This window comes from Teleopsis dalmanni, chromosome X (genome assembly GCF_002237135.1).
Source record: "Teleopsis dalmanni isolate 2A chromosome X, ASM223713v2, whole genome shotgun sequence".
NCBI lineage: Eukaryota > Metazoa > Arthropoda > Insecta > Diptera > Diopsidae > Teleopsis > Teleopsis dalmanni.
In genome coordinates this window covers 33,265,310-33,289,424 of record NC_051848.1, presented here as the reverse complement: position 1 = coordinate 33,289,424, position 24,115 = coordinate 33,265,310, and the positions used below count along the sequence as shown (strand labels likewise).

Here is a 24,115-nt window from a genome sequence, read left to right as displayed (position 1 = left end):
TTTCTTTCTTTTCTTTTTAAACAAAAGAATTTTTTTTAAATGTTTGTTTTTTATTAATTAATTTAATTCAATTAAAAATTAAATTTAATTAATTAATTACTGCTAACAATATAAAACTAAATATTATCTGCTAACAATTGAAATGAAAGCAAACAAAAGCCCTCCTAAAACGACACATAAAATCTCTTTCACATGCATAAATCAACTTATGCCAATGGAAACGATCAAGTCTAAATTTGATTAATAAAAATTGATTCAGCTGCATTGGAAAAATATGGTGTTTAAATATCTGCAAGCACACAAATTTATTTAAAGCATATTTTTTTATTTTTTTCAATGTGTGGAAAGCAGTGAAAACCACAATATAAAGCTTGAACCCATTAAAACTAACTATTGTTAATAAAACAATTTTATAAATTTTCAAATTTTGGTGACAATATTGAAATAAATTAATACAAAAATGCGAATTATTTAAACAATTGACAAAATTTGCCCGTTTAAAAATATATATTAAATAAAAATAATAAACTGATTTCTAATTTATTTTATAAAAAAAAAATATGAAAGAAAAAAAGCAACACTTGACAATTATATAACTTATTTAAAACTGAAATTTTTTTGTTTGGTTTATATTGATTTATTTTTATATCATATATTGGAGCGAGAAGTGTTTGCATTTTGCAACACTAATTTTTGTATATGGCAACAGTTTTTCTAAGAGAAGTGACAGTTTCTGTTCTTTCGAAGGTCAATTTAAGGTTAATCAATCGTACACCAGCAAGGCAAGAGGTACGATAATTTGTTTTCTTCAACTGAAATTTAGGGATTTATTAATTATTGTTTTGTAGGCTGTTGTTTATTACTCAACCCAATCGAAGTGCAATACAGCAAATATCAAGATGGTGCGTAAATTCTGTGTTGGTGGTAACTGGAAAATGAATGGCGATCGTGCAGTTATTGCTGAAATCTGCAAGACCTTAAGCAAAGAGCAATTGGATCCCAACACTGAGGTTTATATTGGCTGCCCAGCACCATATTTAATGTATGCACGTGATTTATTCCCAGAAAAAATTGCTATTGCTGGACAAAATGCTTACAAAGTTCCCAAAGGTGCTTATACTGGTGAAATCTCACCGGCTATGCTAAAAGACGTTGGCGCTGAATGGGTCATTTTGGGACATTCAGAGCGTCGTCAAATCTTCAAAGAATGTGATGATTTGATTGGTGAAAAATGCGCTCACGCTTTAGCTGAGGGTCTTAAGGTAGCTGCTTGCATTGGAGAAACACTCGAAGAGCGTGAATCTGGTAAAACCAATGAAGTCGTTGCACGTCAAATGTGCTTCTTGGCCAGACACATCAAGGACTGGACAAATGTTGTTGTCGCCTATGAACCAGTCTGGGCTATTGGCACTGGTAAAACTGCCAGCCCAGCACAGGTAAGTTTTATTGCTTAAATGCAAAATGTAGATATACATAAAAAAAGCTCCGTTTTTATGTATCAATATTTTAGGCTCAAGAAGTTCACGCTTTTCTACGCCAATGGTTGGTTGAGAATGTATCCCAGGAAGTAGCTGATGAGTTACGTATCCAATACGGTGGTTCAGTTACTGCTGCAAATTGCAGAGAACTTGCACAACAGCCCGATATCGATGGTTTCTTGGTTGGTGGCGCTTCATTGAAGCCTGAATTCGTACACATCATCAACTCCAGATCATAAACACATTGCGATTGATTGACCTAACCGAGGGCAATAGAAAATACAAAAAAAAACCAAAAAACACATCATTGAACAAATATTAAAATTATAAATTAATAGTTAAATACTGCCGTTGGTTAAAAGAAGCTTAAATTTATAGTTGTTTCCTGGTAATATATATTGTTTAAAAAAATTTACAGTAATTCATTTAGTTTGTAAAAAACTAAAACAAATACGTAGCTGCATTAAATAATTAATTGTATGCACAGTTGTTTATAGATGTAATTTATTTATTAATTTTAAAATTGTTCAAACAAGAAGGAATCTATGAATTAATTGATTTAATTATGCATAAATCTAAAGTTATAGAAAATAAATGTTGACTTCTTTAAAAAAAACAATGTATTTCGTGTTAACTATTCTTTATGTCATAGATAAGAGAGAATTGTTAAAACATCTTATATAATTGTATATATAATATCAACGTTTATATACCTGCATATATAGTACATAAAGATTAACACTAAAATATTGCTCTAGTTGTTGCCTTGTTAATCAAAGGGCAAAGTTGTTTGGCTAAAAATAGACAATTTTTGTTTGTTGCTGATTTGAATTTTTTAAAAAGTGAAATGCTTGCTCTTTTTAAAATTTGAGGAAGGTCCAAAAATGGGTGTGCTGTATATTTGTTTAAAGTTAAGTTTTATATGAAATTTGTGTTTGGTATGATGCAATTGACTGCGTTTTTATGAAATAGATTAATAATTGTTTAAAGATTAATAATAATAATTTATGCGATAAAGTGACCATGTAGTTGTAACCCGCTGGGACCTGTAAGCAGATAACATGAAAGATAATATATAAGATGATTACATGGGTGGGGAAGTTTATGGGTAGTGGTTGGGGGTGGTGTAGGAGGGAATGAGTATAAGATGTAGATTGCGTAAATGAAATTTAATTGAACATTAACTCGGGTCCAGACGGTGAAACCCGGTCACTTCAATGGGGTGGATCCAAAGGTCAATTGGACGAAAGTTTGTGTGTGTTATAGGACAGGAGAACAGATGGGCGACGTCATGGGGAGTAAAGCTGCATTTTGTACACGCATAGACGTGTTTATGCTAAGAGTTCCACATCAGCTTTATGTTAAGCTGATGAGTTACACTTCTCCCAGTATAATAAAGAGTAGCGTTCCTGGTATTCGCATTCCTTTTTCTTGATTTCACCACTCTTAATGCATCCAATAAGCTGTTGCGTTGTAGATAATTTCCACTTCATCTTGTTTTGTGGTCACACACCGGCACTGCGCCTACATTATTGTCTTCATGCAGTAGTGCTTAGCTTGGTAGATAGACTGCGTTTCCAATCTTTCTCAAGTCTTTCCACCCACTTGCATACATTAATCTTAAAAAATTTAAATTATTAAAAAAATTTAAATTTTAAAAAATCTAGATATGTATTTTACCTCATCGCTGTTACCATTGAGGTGCTTTGCATATTTAATAGGACTTTTGAAAAAAGTATAAAAACATTTTTATTCAAAACATTTACATATTGTACAATTACTAACTTCTGACCCAAACAAGATTTGCGCTATAATTGACAGCGATCCATTGTTCAAGTCGTACGCTGTAACGTTCCACGCTTGAGTATTTTGATTGTAACCACTATTATAATAATAAAAAATTTTGAAATAGACTTATTATTTAATGTTGTTTTGTCATACATTTCTTTATAAGAAAATAATAAGTAAATAAAAATATTAATATATAGTAATAAATTAAGTTTTGTTAATCTACCTACAAACTCAGAAGTTTGTAGAGTTTTCCATATAAATAAGTTATAACTACAAGAGTTTATTAGCTGCTTTTTTTCTTAAATTTTTTTTTTTTTAAATAAAAATTAAAATCTTATTACATTTATAAATTTTTCATAAAACTAACTGCCCGGGCTTTATGAAAATGCAGCGCCAATTCGTTGGCAAAAAAGTGCTGCCAACTGCCAATTTTGACAGTTAGAAATTTTTCATCATTATTTGATGAAAAATTTCATATAACAACTTTATTAACAAAAGCAAGCAAAACTAATAATATTTGCAAAAATTAATTTTCAGTTAATTAATTAAAATTTGAGGCAACTTATGAATGTATTTATCATATTTTAATTGATAAAATATGTATATTATTTACATGATGTTTATAAAACAAGGTATGCATAAAAGGTCTATAATGTGGCGAACTCCTCTACTATAGTGTGTTAATTCGTGAGACATGTGTAGCTGCAGTAAGTGGTCAATGGCAAATTGGGCAATCACCCTGCCTGCACTATTTGTGCCACTGTCGCCCCAGTTTCTGTGAGGCGCATTCAAGTCACCGGCTAGAGCAGTCAGCGAATTGTTATTAAATTGCGCTTCAAGCTGTCCTTGGTAGGGTTGTATATTCGGTGGCCTTTAGACTGAGGTAAAGTTTATATTACCCACCAGACTATCCATCACCACTGTGGTTGCTTGACAGGAATGTTACGCTCTCTCAGATGCTCTCATTTACTCGAAAATTTGCTGGTGAACCGCAGTTGTGTATACACAGTGCTACTCAAAGTACTACGAGTAGTTCGTGGAACAGACCTATTATTTAAATACAAACAAATGATTAATAAGTAATAAAAAATCTTCGTACTACACCCCCAAAAGGTGCAGTATGAGTTAGAGTTATCATAGTAATAGCAAAATCACACTGTCTCATATAGGCGGTTTTACTCATTAACGCCGCTAATGAATTCTCATTACCATATAAATAGTTTTCATATAAATGAGCTCATTATCAATAAATCAGCTCATTTGAGGCGAAAAATATCGAATCCAACTTTAAAAAATAAGTTTTCCACAAGAGAAATTACCAAAATTGGAAATATATGTCTTATGTTTTATATGTAAAATGTGAACAAACAGTTCAGCTATATATAAACATACTGGAAAGTTTAAGTATTTAATATAATCTTTGTTTTTATTAATCGAATATGTAATTGATATATAAAATGTGTATAAATCATTAAATATATCAATTATGTATATAATTTTTATGTTGTGTGATATATTCGGTGCTTTCAGCAGCTTTTAAGTATGACAAAAAACAAGTAATTTATTATAGGCGTTAAGCGAGTTTTTGGCATCACAGTTGGAATCTGTCAAATTACAAATTACATTTTGTATAAAAATAAATAATACAGCTTAAATTTAAAATTTAAATAAATAATAATTTTAAAGCAATAAGTAAAAATAATAAGTAAAAAGTTTTAAACCACTTTTCAATTACACTTTGTTCATAAAATTCTAAAAACTATTGTATATACATATTTAAAATATTTATTTTCCAAAATTTTGCATATTTTTAATTTTATTTGAATTTTTGTTTACAATCTGCCATATTCATTGAAATTTCTAATGATCGTTCACGTTGGTAATATTTTTTTCTATACTTGCTAACACATCTGGGTGCTTAGACAGAGAAAGTAGTCATTTCTTTTGCGCAACTATAGGACAGAAATTTGTTGCTATTTACCACACTTAAAAGCTGCCAAAAGCACCTATTATAACGTGAAGTTTATTTATTTCATATAAAAGTTCTATAAGCTGCGTAAATGAGTTCATTATAATGTGAACGTTCCTAAATGAGACAGTGCGAATGTATTAAGATCAATATGAAATGTGCAGTAAATGTAAAAAAAAATACATTTTTTACGTTGTATTGAAAGGTATTATCTGCTTACTTGTATAGTTGAGGAATATAAAATTTCGTACACTTTGTTTTTCTTTGTATGACACAACATTTGCTGGCATCACTATTTCGAAAATACGAACTGGCAGCATTAATATGTTTTACAGCTCAGCGCCGAACAGCTGTTCATTTGCCGAATTGATTTTGTGCAACGTAAAATAGTAGGAAAATAAGTACACGTTTTTTCACATATATATCATTATTATTGAAAGAAGCCGCATACGTGAAGTTCACAAATCTGATAGTTAATAATACTACTGCATGTTGCTTTCGTATGTGAAATATAATAACTATAAATTAATATAAGAAATCTAGATCACTTTACTCCCTTTTTTTTCGAAAGTGAAAAACAGTTACAAAAGTTAAAAGAAAAAAGGTAACGAATAATTTTTATGGAAAAATGGACACACGGCTTCGACTTTTAATAAATAGAATCAAAGTGTACATATGTTTGTGTATATTAGTGTTGGCCCTGTTGCTGCCCACAAACGTAAGGGCGCAACAACTGAAGGTGGTGTATGCGGTGAACGCTGGCGGTTATGAGCACACAGATAAGAATGGTATACATTATGAGGCGGATCCCTTACATGATAAAGTAGGCACTGGTTCAGATTATGGCAATCATTTGTTAATTATTGGACGTGTGCCAGAGCAAGATGAGGTACTTTATCGCACAGAACGTTATCACACAGCTACATTTGGCTATGAAATGCCTTTAGATGGTGATGGCGATTACGCGCTGATAATGAAATTTTGTGAAGTTTATTTTAATGAACCAAATATGAAGGTTAGTGTGTGTTAAAATATATTTGTATAATTATCTCTGAAGCTGATTTATTTTTGATTTTGCAAGATATTCGATGTTGTGCTAAATAAGCGGCATACTGTTGTTAACGAACTGGATATATTTCATCAAGTTGGTCGTGGAACTGCACATGAGGAGTATGCTTATTTCACAATTAAAGGCAGTCATCTTTACTATAAGGACGAAGTGTCCGATGTACGCAACAATATTGTGCGTTTAGATTTTATCAAGAGTAACTATGATAATCCCAAAATCAATGCTTTCGTCTTGCTGAAAGGAGATGTAGATCATATACCACGATTGACACCAGTTATTGAAGAGGCACAACCAATTGATGGTGAGATGGCTGCATTTAATGATCGTATATCAGCTGATAGTGGCAGATTATCGGAAGCTGGTGCAGAGCGGAAAAATCAAGAAACTGCACCACCGGTACCGACTGAAGGAGATCTGGATGATGATGAAGAAATGTTAAACGAACTTTGGAAAGTGCGAAAAACTAGCGGTCCACGGCACCCAGATCCATATAGTATGGATGATACATCCCTGATGCTGCCTATTTTTATAGCTATTGGTGCCTTTATACCACTAGTCTTCTGCCTGTGCAAATTGTGATTCAAATAATTTAAACTATACATCTGAGGGTACTTGTTAGCGATTATGGGGGCGTTCAAGTTCAAAAAATCTAAGTCTATTTATCATATTTGCCTGAAATTTTCTTAAGTGTTAAAAGCGCCTATGGATTAGGTCTTTATTAAATTTGTCTAAATACATTTAAAAGTGTTTAGAGCAAATTGAAGTTGTGATTTTCTTTTTTTTTAATTTATACTTCATACATTGTTTTAATGTTTTTGGCTGATTGATAGTTTTATTTTGTAAAAAAAAAAATTATGAATTTTATTTCAATTTGCTTTTGTGGTTCTATTACTGCCTTTAATGTATTAAATTATTTCATGATGCAATATTATATATTTAATTTTATTAATATTTATTAAATTATACATTTATTTATTTGGATGATTAGTTAGGTTTATTTTAAAAATTTAGTTAGCTGAACTTTATTAAAATTTATTATTGTGCTAAAAAACTCATATGAAATTGATAATTAACATAATTTAATTTATTTTATTTTTATGCTATGAAATTTGTATCAAATTGTATGGCTTTTAATTTCCTATACAAATTTAAATTAAATTTGAAATTACACATTAATTATTTTAATGCACTTGTTCAACTTAAATTGTTTTAAAAAAAAACAAAAATTGTTCCTTGCCAAAATTAATGAAACATGTACTTAAATTAAAACAAAGACTTTGTATTTATAAAATATATCTTGGTTGTATGAGTTTATATATATATTTTTATTTAATTTAATATTTATAAAGTTATATATATATATATATTTTTTTTTTGTTTACTTTCATGTTTATAAAGTTATATATATATTTTTTTTATTTACTTTCATATTTATAAAGTTATATATATTTTTTTGGTTTAACTTTATATATATAAGAGTTCTTATATTGTGTTTAATTATTTATATAATTTTTTTATTTATTGGCGCACTTTGTTTTCGCTGCACTATTTTATCCTTTTTACAATACTTTATTGAAAACTAGTTTGGGGGAAAAGAATGTAATTTTGTTATATACTCATATATATTGTATTAGTTGTAGCAGAATATAACGTTGAAATTCTTCAATTTATATATACATACAGTATATATACATATATATTAATTCCAAGCACAAGACAAAAAATAAAGGAAAAAATTACTTGGTTAGTTGATAAAAGTTACGCATAATTTATTATAGACATGCAACAATTCAAAAGAGTTAACTCTAAATATATACATGTATTATTTAAAACAAATTTATTTATAATAACAAATGAAACAGAAAATAGTGAACAAATCTAAAAGAAATCTTATGTTAAAAATATTAAATTTTAGAAAAACAATAAAATGCATGAAAATAAATTATGAATTGAAACTGTTTAACATTTATTTAAAAATCATTAATTTAATATTATAATGGTTTGATATACATATTTGAATATTTATACAATAAAACTTGTTATATAGTATAGTGATAGCTCTTTTAAGCCGGCAACATATCCCGTGTAGTTAATAGATGGGATAAGATAGGTGGATATAAGTGCTTGTTTAAATAAAAAGTGAATAGTAGGCACTAGCAATGCAACATGATCAAGAAGGATACTCGTTAACGAAAGCATTCATTTTACAGATCTCTAATATGTTAGTATCATTAAATAAGGTTTATGATACATTTTTTACCAAAATTCGTAATTATACTTATGGTACTTGTATGGCAAGTGTAAAGAACCAATGTAGGAAGTTGACATTTAATTTAAATTACTTCTTCCTTTATGCCTTTTACTTATTGAATTTGTGTTGTTATCTAGATAACTATTTTCTATTTCAGATAAATGTGACGCGATATTCAGGTCCAGAGTGTATATATATCAAATGAGAAAAACAAATAATTTTATTATGTTTATACTAGACAAGAATATATTTTTGAATATAATTAAAAAATTTGACTAAAAACATTATGAAGAAGAAGTTCTTAATATAGTATATCCAGATATACAAATATCAAAGCAATTATTAACAGTATATATCAATAAGAAATCTTTGTTTCAGTTCCCAAAAGATGTAGCGAACTCTTAAAATAATAAACAGTATTTATATTAAACTAAATCAACCAATAACATAGACCCATCAGTACTTATATAACAAAATCACAATGAATTAAATATATAGTGCTCTTACGTTGCACTTTATTGCTTTGGCAAAATGTTTGGGGTGACTCATCTATTCATTAACCTTTGTTACTTTGAATATTTGTTAGTTTCGTATTCGCAAAGCTATTGTTGATACGAGTATTTAATTTTATTCTAATTCTATGGCGTGATTAGCCTGGTTAATAGACTTGCCACAATTAAGACTAAGCTCTTATTTGAAGCTCTTTCAAAAACAAAGAATTAACAAACGAAATTGCTTTATCTTTGTCAAGTTTTAATGAACGTTACTGAACATATATAGATTTACTCTCGATCCTTCATTTTTTGCTCGAGTTATGTGGCACAATCGAACATATTTAAGGTTATTCCAACATTATTCGACACCTATACATATGCTGATAAGTCAGTGCCGCTTATTTTACTAAATTATTCACTTTTACCTTATTTTGTTATATATCTTAATTTAATTTTAAATTTTAATTTAAGTAAAAAATACAATATCTAAAATATTTAAAATGCCAAATACATTTGAATTGTCAAACGACATAAAACAGCTGATGATTTCAGAGTGATAATATTACTCTGATATAATATCTAAGTGTTATAAATTAATCTCGAGTGCTATATATATTGCCTGAGATTAACCAATAAATTATGTACTGAAAGTAAGCCTAAAATGATAAAGTTACAATAGATTTTTTTATATTTACCTATTTTGTGGTTTCAAAAGTAAATTCTTGAATTCATTTTTGTGCTCAAACCTACAGGCTCTCAATTTCCGGCTGGAGATTTGTCACTGTCATGCCTTTATAACCAAATATTGGTTACAAAGCCATGCCTACAGTATATCGCTAGATAGCAATACACCGGACATAGTGATGCCTAATCACCGGTGTATGCACAATATGTCTAACAAAACAATCGATTAAAATCGAATTTAAAGCTATACTTAACCCTATTCTATCTTCTATATTGATGGCATAATTAAAGTTAGTGATTCGATTATAATAGAATAGTTAATACATAATTATCAATCAAAAATATTAAATTAATAAGTAAATGAATAAATTGATTAGAAATCCTAGATAAATACGTAAATAGATAAATAACTAAAAATAGAGAATACGTAATCAATAAATAAGTAATAGTGGTATAGGGGAAGCAATTAGTTATGGAAATAACTAAAATATCAATAGATATTTGAAGGAAGGATTCTGTAGATTAGTGTTCTATCCTCTATTAGTTATCACTTACGCGTTTCGTTGGGGACTACCCAAATTCATCAGAGTGTTTTTATATAAAAATTACGTATTCTAATTAGTATAATCAATCTAAATGAAAAATCCAAACAAAATCAAAATAAAATTCTAAATAATAGTTATAGAAATGTAGATAAAATAGGGTAAAAATAAATTAAATTAAAATTAAGATAAAAGATGAGTTAAATAAACAAAGAAGAAAGACCGGAAAAGAAACTACATAGATCCCATATTATATACGAGACAAAGAAGGTGGCACTTAAACTGTCAGTGGTGTCGATATAGCGAATCCACACTTATATTCTATGATACTTTGCAATTGTCAATGGCTTACTATAATCATAAATATTGTTGTTCCAACCTATAAACATATATAACACATAAATGTCGCAGCTCGTGTATGAATCCCCAGCAAAAGTGGTAAAATAGCACGCACTCACTTAATTCTGAATAAGAAAACTCAGGCAGTAAGTCAAAACAGTCTCAAAAAAAGTCAAGTTAATCTATAGAATTTTTATTAAAGTATAAAGATAAATTAGAACCATTTAGAAAGTCTTAATCCCAATATTATATAGGATGTGAAGGTGAAATATAATCCCCAATAGCGCTGAATGGCTGCAAGGTTTTAACAATCACAATCATCGACGCATCTTACTAGTATCCTGAAAAAACTCAATACCATACAGTGAATAATAATTAAGACCTATTCAACTATATAGAAATTGGTCACACCTATGCAGACTTACTAAATATATCACTAAACATTCTAAATTATGATTTTCAAATCAGTAAAAAGTCCCAGCATTCATGCCACACATAAACTAGTCAAATTGAAATATTATTACGAGAAGTTGAAATAAAATTAAACGATCGACATGGCTATATTGAAAGATGCCCTATCTGCGAGGAGAGCGATGTGCTTTACTAGTTTTTCGAAGCGCACTAATGACTCCATTGAGGTGCTCGGCTGACTGCTGAATGTTTTCCTTATAGGAATTCAAATGATTAAATATACCTCGCACCCTTCGGTATAACTATTTCTTCTTTTTGGAATGGACGTCTCTTTTTGTTTACAGAACTTTCTGAAAAAGGAAAACTATGGACTTGCAACATGACTCAGTTAAAAAGGATATCGACGCATGAGAACATTTACTGCTTTTTATGTCTTATATTATATGATTATTTAGTTTTATATTAAACTTCTAAACTTCTATCTTCTTAAAATTTAATTTAAATGAAATCACTTACACATATGTATATATATTAACTTTATTTAAAATAATTAAATTTATTAAATAAATTAAAATCTTAAAATTAAGTTTAAATCCAGTTATAGATAAAAATAAATATACATTTTTATATTCATAAAAAATGGTGAATACGCATGTATACATATGTATTCAAAAAGTATTTGGAAATGTGTTACATTCTCTTCTACATAAATTATTTTATACATAAATACAATCACATTCCATATTATATATTTCCATACATAAAATTTGTACTGTTCAATGTTAAATTGAAAATATGTGTTTCTTATATTTCTTATATATAGAATTCTAATCAGTAATTAGTAAATTAATATTCGAGAGCACAACTTATGTATTTTGGTTTAAAAATATTTTAAAAATAATATTTATAATATTAAACAAGCACAGCGCAAAATGTTTTCCTATAGTTTAAATGGCTTTCATATAATTATCAATGTCAATGTCAATATACATATATATAAATATTAGTTGTATATTTCCACACTTATATATAAAAAATAGTAGTATTTATTTTTAAATTCATATATATTAAAATAATATAAATTATTTTTCTGTTTTTTTTTCAATAAATTATCATATTTCGAAACTGCATTCTTGTACATTTTATATATATCATTATATTCAATGTAGTTGACACGCAAATAAGTGTTAAAGAATTACAATATTATTGAAGCATCAATATTTGCGATTCTATATAAAATATTATTCAGACCAATTTTATTTCTTTATAATTGGATTTGTTTTTATTAATTTTCTATATTCAATTTATATTTTATAAAATTTAATTTAAATTCGATAACTTATTTTTAGTACACAAATTTTAGTCTTTTAAGACTGTTTTTTTTCATATTTTCTAAATTTTAATGAAATGTTCAAATTTAATTTTACTTTTAACTTATATATATATGTTATATATTTATTTTTATTTTTATTTTCTGCATTTGAAGTGCATGAAAACTTGTATGTATTAAAGTTGTCAATACTATTTAGGTTTCTTATATATTTTTTAGCACATTTATTTTCTTATTATGACTATAAAATTAAAATATATATATTAAGAAACTACAAAAATGTAAAATTAAAAAAAAAAATTATAAAATAAAAAAAATTATGAAACTAAAAAAAATAATAAAATTTTGTGAAATCTTAGAAAAATATACAAAATATAAAAAATTAAAGAAACAAATATAGTATTATTAAGACATATAAAATAAAAACAAAAAAAATTTTAAATAAAAAATCTATATAGTGTATATATAAAATAAACACAATGTATACAAAATATATACAAAATATTTATATCATATATATTTAATATCTTAAATGTTTCTATATACATATATGTAAATACATAGCATTTACAATTTTTTTTATGCAGTATACATATATTTTTACAATATTGTGTTTTGAAAATTTGATTTGTGAAATTCCATCACTTTTTTTTACTATTTGTGTAATTCTATTATTTTTTGTATTTAATATCATTCATAATATACAGAATTTATTAAAAATACTTTATATTTAATTTCGTTAACTAATAATTTAGCACTTTGTGTATGCAAAACATAAATTACATTGAAGATGTATTCAACTTACATGTACCCAATATTTCAAAGTTTTTTATTTATTTCTAGAGTTATAATAAATAATACTCCGCAATAAGAAAGAAGTCAAACTGAAAATAATTATATAACATAAAAAATAAAATTAGAAGTAAAATGAATAATAAAAATAAAAAATATAAATAAAAATATATAAAAAAAAAATAAAAATTAAAAGCAAAAACAGGAAACAAAAAATAAAAAACTAAACAGAATTAAAAATACAAAATAAATTTGTATATAATATATAATAACAACAAAATAGAACAAACAGAATTTAACATTTTATAATTCCTTTGCTTATATGTAAAACGTAACATATAAAATATTTCTTATATTTTTCATTTAAAAGTTGATATGAAATAATATTATTTTTTTTATCTACTTATTTTACGATTGCAATTGCAAATTTTAATGATATTAATAACAAGAGTTTTTATAATTGTAAAATAAACGGTAATTCCGTTTCTCAAAAAATTTAAAATATATAAAATGAATGAAGCTTAGTAACTTAGATTATCATGTACTCAGTCTTGACACTTAAAATATTATTATATAAAATTAAACTTTTTGTAAAAAAACATATTTAACAATATATGTATATTATAACATCATTTATTCCAATAATAGTCATTCTATTGAACGTGTTAAATACGTACGAATGACAATTACAGGCTAGGAGCGATTAAGTATGGAAATCCCAAAGCAACGGCGTCCGCAAATGACATTGTCAGTTAAATACTCGCGTGATGCGTTGGATACCAAAAAGCTTATAGCACGCAAATATGCTAATCCACTGCATTCATAGATTTTAGCGTTCCAGATCAATTTGCCGCAATAACATATAGGAAGCTCCTTGATTAAATCAACTATCACAGTCGGTAACTTACCGGGTTCATCATACTGTATCTGATTTCGCAAAATAACACGTCCGGCCAAAACCCAAAGTGGCGGAACTTCGGTTGGGTATTCTATAGTGATTTGCTGACGATCTGAAAAGTAATTCCCAGCAATATCTAAAGATTGCAAGCACATTTGCTCAACGCACGATGGAAGGGCTTTCAAGCGATTTGCGTTCAATTGTAAAGAACGCAAGTTTTGCAAGCGACGTATTGAAAATGGTACTCTTTCCATCAAATTGTCATTTAAGCGAAGAGAAACTAAACGCTCCAATTTAACCAAATAATATGGAAAGTTCTTTATTACATTCATTGACAAATCTAAATTGATCAATGATTTACGAATCGACCCAAGTAACCAATTCCAATTGCAATTTTCACCAATTTCATTATTACTCAAGTTCAAAGCTCGAAGTTGCAATTCACCAAGCGCATTTGGTAGCTAAAAAAACAAAAAACAAAAAACATTTATATATTAAAAACATATTCAGTCCTTAACAAACTAATAAATTGTGCAGATTAACTCCAATTAAAATCCCATCCAACCCCAATACATTTGTGTTCCTATACAATCCACCCTTCACAATTCATCTTCCTTATCATATCCTAACCCATGTATAAGTATGAGTAATTCCTTTCATGTTAAATATTCTATAGAACTCCGAGAATTACAGCAGCAACAGGAGAATAGGGTCCAGTATACTTATTCAAAAATACAATAAATACTTGTTCATATCTATTGTAGTTGACAAAGAATAGAATAAATAATATTAATAATACGAAGACATTCGATGTCTTCGTGCAATGAAACAATGTTTTTTTTCAGAAAAACTATTTAACTATTTATTTGTTTTTTTTAGTTTTTGGACCACAGTTGTAATGCAAATAAACTTCACTAATGAATATGATCAAAACCAAAAGATTTTCGGTTTATTTATTTCGATAATTTTAATTGGATTTTTTTCTGTTTTAATTAGTCTTTTTTTGGCATAGAGCATCGAAAAAAATCTGCTGACCTTTTAAATTATCCCTCAAGTTATATGATTATATTATACATTTTAAAGAGGTATTTCTAATATATACGATACATTTAATGAAAACGAACCATTAAAATTCTACATAGACATTTTAAGATTTATAAAAATATTGTTTATGTCTCTTTGGTGAATTATTCATAGAAAAAACATAACTTTTATGGATAAATGATAATAAAAAAGTATAAACACTTTTTACAATGGAAAACATACACTGGCTATGTCAGAATAACAGAATTTATTTTATCTTATTATTTTTAAGATTCAGCAGTCTTTATTCAGCACTTTTTATTCAGCTAATACTAGCAACATGTTTACCATACCATATTAAAGCAAACAAAGAGAAGACCACAGAAAGATTAGTACAAATGGATCAAGAAACGAATATAAGCAAAAATATGTTTTAATTGTATAATGACTAATCAATCGCATTTCCGAACCAAACACCATATGAAAAAACAGACCATTGACCATTCTAAGAACATACTTTTATAGATATATATTACAATATTATCTAATTATGTGCAAACAACAATAACAAGAACAACTAATTCAAGGAGTTATTCACAGATAAAGTAACCATAGTGCACAACAATAAAGTGTTACCTTAATATATCGGATGTCAATAAGCTGAGCTATTTATCACTCTATAAATTTATTAATAATATATTTAGAATATAAGTTATGAAAAAAATGGTTGAGTTAATGTCTCGGTACTAATCGACTCAGATGTTTAAAGATTGATTACTCGGTATTTCTATTAAAGTTGATTGTATTGCTTGAGTAAACTAATTGAATCGAAATCTTTATAATTGTCTAATAAAAAATTTCAAAAGCTAACATTCGCACATAAAATAAACATTGAATAAAGCTGTAAAAAGGATTTTAGAATTTGTTTAGTCACCACATTGAAATATTTATAAGGAATTCCAGCCTATATAAAACTATTGATACTTAAAACATAATCTTAAAGCTTATTGTTTTTTTAATTAAATTATTTCGCTTATTTGGCTTACTACCTTACAGAAAGTACCGCGCCTTCCCCGTGCAACAAGAACTGCTTAATTGACAGCACAATATAGCTATGTGTTAATCAGTTACTTGTCACGCATAAATGAGTCAAGTCCCAATGTGTGCCTCAAATTTAGCTCTACCAACCATTATGTTGCTGATCTGTAGCTTCCTGACCTTGTAATAGATCCTTGCGGCCTATAACAACAACAACACAACAATTTGTTCATTATACTGAATCGCACAATTAACCGAAAAATTCTATCTGGAAATTATTCTATCGCTGCTGTGAAGATTAGATAAACAAATTTTGGAATTAAACCAATAATTTAGAGTATCCAATCGCTATGTTGAACGCCTTCAGAAATTCATGCTCTCCGCCTTATTACAGTATGTATACATTCTATGTACTTTTGGACAAAAAGCAATCTAATAAGAAATTTTTCGCATCAAATGAATAGATTTCTTAATTTGAATTTTATTTTATTTGATACTTACTGTGTTTATAGAATTTTGCCTCAAATCCAAAGATGACAAATTGGTTAGTACGCAAATAGTTATAGGAACTGTCTTCAAACCATTGTTAATTATCTCCAAAAACCGGAGAGTTTCTGGGAAACCCTCTTTGGGATATTCAGAGGGTTTACTGATGACCATTCGTTCAATCGGTTGCATCTTTGCGGGTATAGGTGTCGCATGTACAGTTTCCTGCAAATTAATATCACCACCTTCTAGGCCAATACGAAGTGTTTGCAAAAAACTTTTCAGCGTTAGTACATCCGACTGGATTAATATATCATAAGCAGGTACTTGCAAGCTTATTGTTGCCTTACCTTCGTTAACGAAGCGCGTACGTATCGTTTCAATGTTACCAGCAAGCTTGTATTTCATGCCAGCTTTGTTAGATGGTGTGAAATGTACTAGCTCCAGTTCTTTATCACCGCCTTCGCTGTGCTTATAACCCAGAACAAGTGTTGCTTTACTTGCTCGTGCCGATTGAACCGTCTGTGTAGGACGTTCAACGACTCGAGTTTCGCAAAGCAGCTTCATATCACACCTTCGTTGAAACACTGAAATTAAAATAAATAGTTTAACAATAATTCAATTTCTACTAAGCTTTTTATAAATTCACAAATTTAATTTTTTCTTTTTACTTCTACTGCTTTAATGCACTTATGATGTTAATGTAAGGAAGGCTTCCTTTCACAACGCCGGTAAATCATGGTAAATTTAAGAAAAGAGACAAAAAAAAATTAATGAAAACAATAACAACATTTTTATCAGCTGTTTACTTTGGTAATGCAATTTTTAGTATATTTCTTTTTAAATAAATTTGCAGGTTTTTGCTCTAACTTTGCAGATAGTAACAGTTTATTGCACAAATACAGCAATAAACAACATATAATAAACTTTATATAAATCCTTTTTATATATATTTATATATTAACTAAAGCACAACCACAAACCTTCGCAAATAGTAACACTACCAGAAGACAAGTTGCATCGGAATTTTGTGCTCTAAAGAAAAACAGCGAATAAGGCGAATTCACAATAGATTTCTAAGTGACACAAGCAGTAATTCACAAAAAATTTGATTTTATATATATATTGTTTTGTGAACTATATATTCAATATATATATTGAACTATATATGGTTATGCCGGCAAAATATATATGGTTAATAAATAAATAATTATTTGATTAATTATTAATTACTAATATTTGATCTGGAATAAATCAATAATGTTCAGACAAGCTGAAGTAATTTTGTTTTTTTTTTAATACTTAATAAATAAATAATTAACGCTTTTGTAATTTTCGATTGGTATATCTAGTGTTCGTGCAAATGGGATATCGATTGCAAATCTAGATTTGCCAACCCAAAATTATTATTGGTTAGTATATAATTTAGGCTATCTAAAGCCATTGACAATTCAGTAGTGTCAGGAATAATCTTATTGTTTAAAGTATATTTTTGTGTATGTACATTTAACAATTTTTTCATAGAATGCAATTAATTTAATTTTGAAAATATCAATTTTTTTTAAATTGAATATATAGTTCAGAAAACAATATATATTTTTAAATTCAAATTTTTTGTGAATTCCTAATTGTGTCACTTAGAAATCTATTGTGAATTCGCCTTATTCGCTGTTTTTCTTTAGAGCACAAAATTCCGATGCAACTTGTCTTCTGGTAGTGTTACTATTTGCGAAGGTTTGTGGTTGTGCTTTAGTTAATATATAAATATATATAAAAAGGATTTATATAAAGTTTATTATATGTTGTTTATTGCTGTATTTGTGCAATAAACTGTTACTATCTGCAAAGTTAGAGCAAAAACCTGCAAATTTATTTAAAAAGAAATATACTAAAAATTGCATTACCAAAGTAAACAGCTGATAAAAATGTTGTTATTGTTTTCATTAATTTTTTTTTGTCTCTTTTCTTAAATTTACCATGATTTACCGGCGTTGTGAAAGGAAGCCTTCCTTACATTAACATCATAAGTGCATTAAAGCAGTAGAAGTAAAAAGAAAAAATTAAATTTGTGAATTTATAAAAAGCTTAGTAGAAATTGAATTATTGTTAAACTATTTATTTTAATTTCAGTGTTTCAACGAAGGTGTGATATGAAGCTGCTTTGCGAAACTCGAGTCGTTGAACGTCCTACACAGACGGTTCAATCGGCACGAGCAAGTAAAGCAACACTTGTTCTGGGTTATAAGCACAGCGAAGGCGGTGATAAAGAACTGGAGCTAGTACATTTCACACCATCTAACAAAGCTGGCATGAAATACAAGCTTGCTGGTAACATTGAAACGATACGTACGCGCTTCGTTAACGAAGGTAAGGCAACAATAAGCTTGCAAGTACCTGCTTATGATATATTAATCCAGTCGGATGTACTAACGCTGAAAAGTTTTTTGCAAACACTTCGTATTGGCCTAGAAGGTGGTGATATTAATTTGCAGGAAACTGTACATGCGACACCTATACCCGCAAAGATGCAACCGATTGAACGAATGGTCATCAGTAAACCCTCTGAATATCCCAAAGAGGGTTTCCCAGAAACTCTCCGGTTTTTGGAGATAATTAACAATGGTTTGAAGACAGTTCCTATAACTATTTGCGTACTAACCAATTTGTCATCTTTGGATTTGAGGCAAAATTCTATAAACACAGTAAGTATCAAATAAAATAAAATTCAAATTAAGAAATCTATTCATTTGATGCGAAAAATTTCTTATTAGATTGCTTTTTGTCCAAAAGTACATAGAATGTATACATACTGTAATAAGGCGGAGAGCATGAATTTCTGAAGGCGTTCAACATAGCGATTGGATACTCTAAATTATTGGTTTAATTCCAAAATTTGTTTATCTAATCTTCACAGCAGCGATAGAATAATTTCCAGATAGAATTTTTCGGTTAATTGTGCGATTCAGTATAATGAACAAATTGTTGTGTTGTTGTTGTTATAGGCCGCAAGGATCTATTACAAGGTCAGGAAGCTACAGATCAGCAACATAATGGTTGGTAGAGCTAAATTTGAGGCACACATTGGGACTTGACTCATTTATGCGTGACAAGTAACTGATTAACACATAGCTATATTGTGCTGTCAATTAAGCAGTTCTTGTTGCACGGGGAAGGCGCGGTACTTTCTGTAAGGTAGTAAGCCAAATAAGCGAAATAATTTAATTAAAAAAACAATAAGCTTTAAGATTATGTTTTAAGTATCAATAGTTTTATATAGGCTGGAATTCCTTATAAATATTTCAATGTGGTGACTAAACAAATTCTAAAATCCTTTTTACAGCTTTATTCAATGTTTATTTTATGTGCGAATGTTAGCTTTTGAAATTTTTTATTAGACAATTATAAAGATTTCGATTCAATTAGTTTACTCAAGCAATACAATCAACTTTAATAGAAATACCGAGTAATCAATCTTTAAACATCTGAGTCGATTAGTACCGAGACATTAACTCAACCATTTTTTTCATAACTTATATTCTAAATATATTATTAATAAATTTATAGAGTGATAAATAGCTCAGCTTATTGACATCCGATATATTAAGGTAACACTTTATTGTTGTGCACTATGGTTACTTTATCTGTGAATAACTCCTTGAATTAGTTGTTCTTGTTATTGTTGTTTGCACATAATTAGATAATATTGTAATATATATCTATAAAAGTATGTTCTTAGAATGGTCAATGGTCTGTTTTTTCATATGGTGTTTGGTTCGGAAATGCGATTGATTAGTCATTATACAATTAAAACATATTTTTGCTTATATTCGTTTCTTGATCCATTTGTACTAATCTTTCTGTGGTCTTCTCTTTGTTTGCTTTAATATGGTATGGTAAACATGTTGCTAGTATTAGCTGAATAAAAAGTGCTGAATAAAGACTGCTGAATCTTAAAAATAATAAGATAAAATAAATTCTGTTATTCTGACATAGCCAGTGTATGTTTTCCATTGTAAAAAGTGTTTATACTTTTTTATTATCATTTATCCATAAAAGTTATGTTTTTTCTATGAATAATTCACCAAAGAGACATAAACAATATTTTTATAAATCTTAAAATGTCTATGTAGAATTTTAATGGTTCGTTTTCATTAAATGTATCGTATATATTAGAAATACCTCTTTAAAATGTATAATATAATCATATAACTTGAGGGATAATTTAAAAGGTCAGCAGATTTTTTTCGATGCTCTATGCCAAAAAAAGACTAATTAAAACAGAAAAAAATCCAATTAAAATTATCGAAATAAATAAACCGAAAATCTTTTGGTTTTGATCATATTCATTAGTGAAGTTTATTTGCATTACAACTGTGGTCCAAAAACTAAAAAAAACAAATAAATAGTTAAATAGTTTTTCTGAAAAAAAACATTGTTTCATTGCACGAAGACATCGAATGTCTTCGTATTATTAATATTATTTATTCTATTCTTTGTCAACTACAATAGATATGAACAAGTATTTATTGTATTTTTGAATAAGTATACTGGACCCTATTCTCCTGTTGCTGCTGTAATTCTCGGAGTTCTATAGAATATTTAACATGAAAGGAATTACTCATACTTATACATGGGTTAGGATATGATAAGGAAGATGAATTGTGAAGGGTGGATTGTATAGGAACACAAATGTATTGGGGTTGGATGGGATTTTAATTGGAGTTAATCTGCACAATTTATTAGTTTGTTAAGGACTGAATATGTTTTTAATATATAAATGTTTTTTGTTTTTTGTTTTTTTAGCTACCAAATGCGCTTGGTGAATTGCAACTTCGAGCTTTGAACTTGAGTAATAATGAAATTGGTGAAAATTGCAATTGGAATTGGTTACTTGGGTCGATTCGTAAATCATTGATCAATTTAGATTTGTCAATGAATGTAATAAAGAACTTTCCATATTATTTGGTTAAATTGGAGCGTTTAGTTTCTCTTCGCTTAAATGACAATTTGATGGAAAGAGTACCATTTTCAATACGTCGCTTGCAAAACTTGCGTTCTTTACAATTGAACGCAAATCGCTTGAAAGCCCTTCCATCGTGCGTTGAGCAAATGTGCTTGCAATCTTTAGATATTGCTGGGAATTACTTTTCAGATCGTCAGCAAATCACTATAGAATACCCAACCGAAGTTCCGCCACTTTGGGTTTTGGCCGGACGTGTTATTTTGCGAAATCAGATACAGTATGATGAACCCGGTAAGTTACCGACTGTGATAGTTGATTTAATCAAGGAGCTTCCTATATGTTATTGCGGCAAATTGATCTGGAACGCTAAAATCTATGAATGCAGTGGATTAGCATATTTGCGTGCTATAAGCTTTTTGGTATCCAACGCATCACGCGAGTATTTAACTGACAATGTCATTTGCGGACGCCGTTGCTTTGGGATTTCCATACTTAATCGCTCCTAGCCTGTAATTGTCATTCGTACGTATTTAACACGTTCAATAGAATGACTATTATTGGAATAAATGATGTTATAATATACATATATTGTTAAATATGTTTTTTTACAAAAAGTTTAATTTTATATAATAATATTTTAAGTGTCAAGACTGAGTACATGATAATCTAAGTTACTAAGCTTCATTCATTTTATATATTTTAAATTTTTTGAGAAACGGAATTACCGTTTATTTTACAATTATAAAAACTCTTGTTATTAATATCATTAAAATTTGCAATTGCAATCGTAAAATAAGTAGATAAAAAAAATAATATTATTTCATATCAACTTTTAAATGAAAAATATAAGAAATATTTTATATGTTACGTTTTACATATAAGCAAAGGAATTATAAAATGTTAAATTCTGTTTGTTCTATTTTGTTGTTATTATATATTATATACAAATTTATTTTGTATTTTTAATTCTGTTTAGTTTTTTATTTTTTGTTTCCTGTTTTTGCTTTTAATTTTTATTTTTTTTTTATATATTTTTATTTATATTTTTTATTTTTATTATTCATTTTACTTCTAATTTTATTTTTTATGTTATATAATTATTTTCAGTTTGACTTCTTTCTTATTGCGGAGTATTATTTATTATAACTCTAGAAATAAATAAAAAAACTTTGAAATATTGGGTACATGTAAGTTGAATACATCTTCAACGTAATTTATGTTTTGCATACACAAAGTGCTAAATTATTAGTTAACGAAATTAAATATAAAGTATTTTTAATAAATTCTGTATATTATGAATGATATTAAATACAAAAAATAATAGAATTACACAAATAGTAAAAAAAAGTGATGGAATTTCACAAATCAAATTTTCAAAACACAATATTGTAAAAATATATGTATACTGCATAAAAAAAATTGTAAATGCTATGTATTTACATATATGTATATAGAAACATTTAAGATATTAAATATATATGATATAAATATTTTGTATATATTTTGTATACATTGTGTTTATTTTATATATACACTATATAGATTTTTTATTTAAAATTTTTTTTGTTTTTATTTTATATGTCTTAATAATACTATATTTGTTTCTTTAATTTTTTATATTTTGTATATTTTTCTAAGATTTCACAAAATTTTATTATTTTTTTTAGTTTCATAATTTTTTTTATTTTATAATTTTTTTTTTTAATTTTACATTTTTGTAGTTTCTTAATATATATATTTTAATTTTATAGTCATAATAAGAAAATAAATGTGCTAAAAAATATATAAGAAACCTAAATAGTATTGACAACTTTAATACATACAAGTTTTCATGCACTTCAAATGCAGAAAATAAAAATAAAAATAAATATATAACATATATATATAAGTTAAAAGTAAAATTAAATTTGAACATTTCATTAAAATTTAGAAAATATGAAAAAAAACAGTCTTAAAAGACTAAAATTTGTGTACTAAAAATAAGTTATCGAATTTAAATTAAATTTTATAAAATATAAATTGAATATAGAAAATTAATAAAAACAAATCCAATTATAAAGAAATAAAATTGGTCTGAATAATATTTTATATAGAATCGCAAATATTGATGCTTTAATAATATTGTAATTCTTTAACACTTATTTGCGTGTCAACTACATTGAATATAATGATATATATAAAATGTACAAGAATGCAGTTTCGAAATATGATAATTTATTGAAAAAAAAAACAGAAAAATAATTTATATTATTTTAATATATATGAATTTAAAAATATATACTACTATTTTTTATAAGTGTGGAAATATACAACTAATATTTATATATATGTATATTGACATTGACATTGATAATTATATGAAAGCCATTTAAACTATAGGAAAACATTTTGCGCTGTGCTTGTTTAATATTATAAATATTATTTTTACAATATTTTTAAACCAAAATACATAAGTTGTGCTCTCGAATATTAATTTACTAATTACTGATTAGAATTCTATATATAAGAAATATAAGAAACACATATTTTCAATTTAACATTGAACAGTACAAATTTT

The 24,115-nt window shown here is 27.4% G+C and overlaps 4 protein-coding genes across 8 annotated transcripts; 3 read left to right on the top strand and 1 right to left on the bottom strand.

Moving 5' to 3' along the window:
- Positions 1-639: 639 nt before the first annotated feature.
- LOC119662007 (triosephosphate isomerase) lies at positions 640-1,794 on the top strand. Its single transcript, XM_038071545.1, has 3 exons — positions 640-789; positions 849-1,436; positions 1,511-1,794. The coding sequence occupies exons 1-3, from the start codon at positions 700-702 to the stop codon at positions 1,715-1,717; spliced, it is 885 nt and encodes a 294-aa protein (XP_037927473.1). The 5' UTR covers positions 640-699; the 3' UTR covers positions 1,718-1,794.
- Positions 1,795-5,824: 4,030 nt separating this feature from the next.
- LOC119662006 (malectin-A) lies at positions 5,825-7,225 on the top strand. The gene is made up of 2 exons (XM_038071544.1): positions 5,825-6,253; positions 6,320-7,225. The coding sequence occupies exons 1-2, from the start codon at positions 5,867-5,869 to the stop codon at positions 6,884-6,886; spliced, it is 954 nt and encodes a 317-aa protein (XP_037927472.1). The 5' UTR covers positions 5,825-5,866; the 3' UTR covers positions 6,887-7,225.
- A 6,343-nt stretch (positions 7,226-13,568) lies between these two features.
- Positions 13,569-17,703, bottom strand: LOC119662004 (leucine-rich repeat protein 1-like). 3 transcript variants are annotated; one of them, XM_038071543.1, is made up of 4 exons: positions 17,267-17,520; positions 16,946-17,182; positions 16,611-16,843; positions 13,569-14,509 (listed from the first exon to the last, which is right to left on the bottom strand). In XM_038071543.1, coding segments are annotated over exons 1-4 (1,137 nt in total). In that variant the 5' UTR covers positions 17,268-17,520; the 3' UTR covers positions 13,569-13,843. The 3 variants fall into 3 exon arrangements, with proteins under 3 accessions (XP_037927471.1, XP_037927470.1, XP_037927469.1); XM_038071542.1 differs by lacking the exon at positions 17,267-17,520 and adding an exon at positions 17,579-17,703 and having other exon boundaries at positions 16,611-17,182; XM_038071541.1 differs by having other exon boundaries at positions 16,611-17,182; positions 17,267-17,519.
- A 490-nt stretch (positions 17,704-18,193) lies between these two features.
- LOC119689973 (leucine-rich repeat protein 1-like) lies at positions 18,194-22,339 on the top strand. 3 transcript variants are annotated; one of them, XM_038104939.1, is made up of 4 exons: positions 18,391-18,641; positions 18,726-18,962; positions 19,065-19,297; positions 21,399-22,339. In XM_038104939.1, coding segments are annotated over exons 1-4 (1,137 nt in total). In that variant the 5' UTR covers positions 18,391-18,640; the 3' UTR covers positions 22,065-22,339. The 3 variants fall into 3 exon arrangements, with proteins under 3 accessions (XP_037960866.1, XP_037960867.1, XP_037960865.1); XM_038104938.1 differs by lacking the exon at positions 18,391-18,641 and adding an exon at positions 18,194-18,329 and having other exon boundaries at positions 18,726-19,297; XM_038104937.1 differs by having other exon boundaries at positions 18,726-19,297.
- The last annotated feature ends 1,776 nt before the right edge of the window (positions 22,340-24,115 follow it).

What these genes read in the sequence shown, in the direction of transcription:
- LOC119662007 (XM_038071545.1), top strand. Translation starts at nt 700, where the DNA reads ATGGCAACAGTTTTTCTAAGAGAAGTGACAGTTTCTGTTCTTTCGAAG. An exon ending in GTACACCAGCAAGGCAAGAG is followed by an intron (nt 790 to 848) that starts GTACGATAATTT and finishes ATTGTTTTGTAG; the next exon opens with GCTGTTGTTTATTACTCAAC. An exon ending in AAACTGCCAGCCCAGCACAG is followed by an intron (nt 1,437 to 1,510) that starts GTAAGTTTTATT and finishes TCAATATTTTAG; the next exon opens with GCTCAAGAAGTTCACGCTTT.
- LOC119662006 (XM_038071544.1), top strand. Translation starts at nt 5,867, where the DNA reads ATGGACACACGGCTTCGACTTTTAATAAATAGAATCAAAGTGTACATA. An exon ending in TTAATGAACCAAATATGAAG is followed by an intron (nt 6,254 to 6,319) that starts GTTAGTGTGTGT and finishes TGATTTTGCAAG; the next exon opens with ATATTCGATGTTGTGCTAAA.
- LOC119662004 (XM_038071541.1), bottom strand. An exon ending in GGCAAAATTCTATAAACACA is followed by an intron (nt 14,510 to 16,610) that starts GTAAGTATCAAA and finishes TTGTTTTTTTAG; the next exon opens with CTACCAAATGCGCTTGGTGA.
- LOC119689973 (XM_038104937.1), top strand. An exon ending in GGCAAAATTCTATAAACACA is followed by an intron (nt 19,298 to 21,398) that starts GTAAGTATCAAA and finishes TTGTTTTTTTAG; the next exon opens with CTACCAAATGCGCTTGGTGA.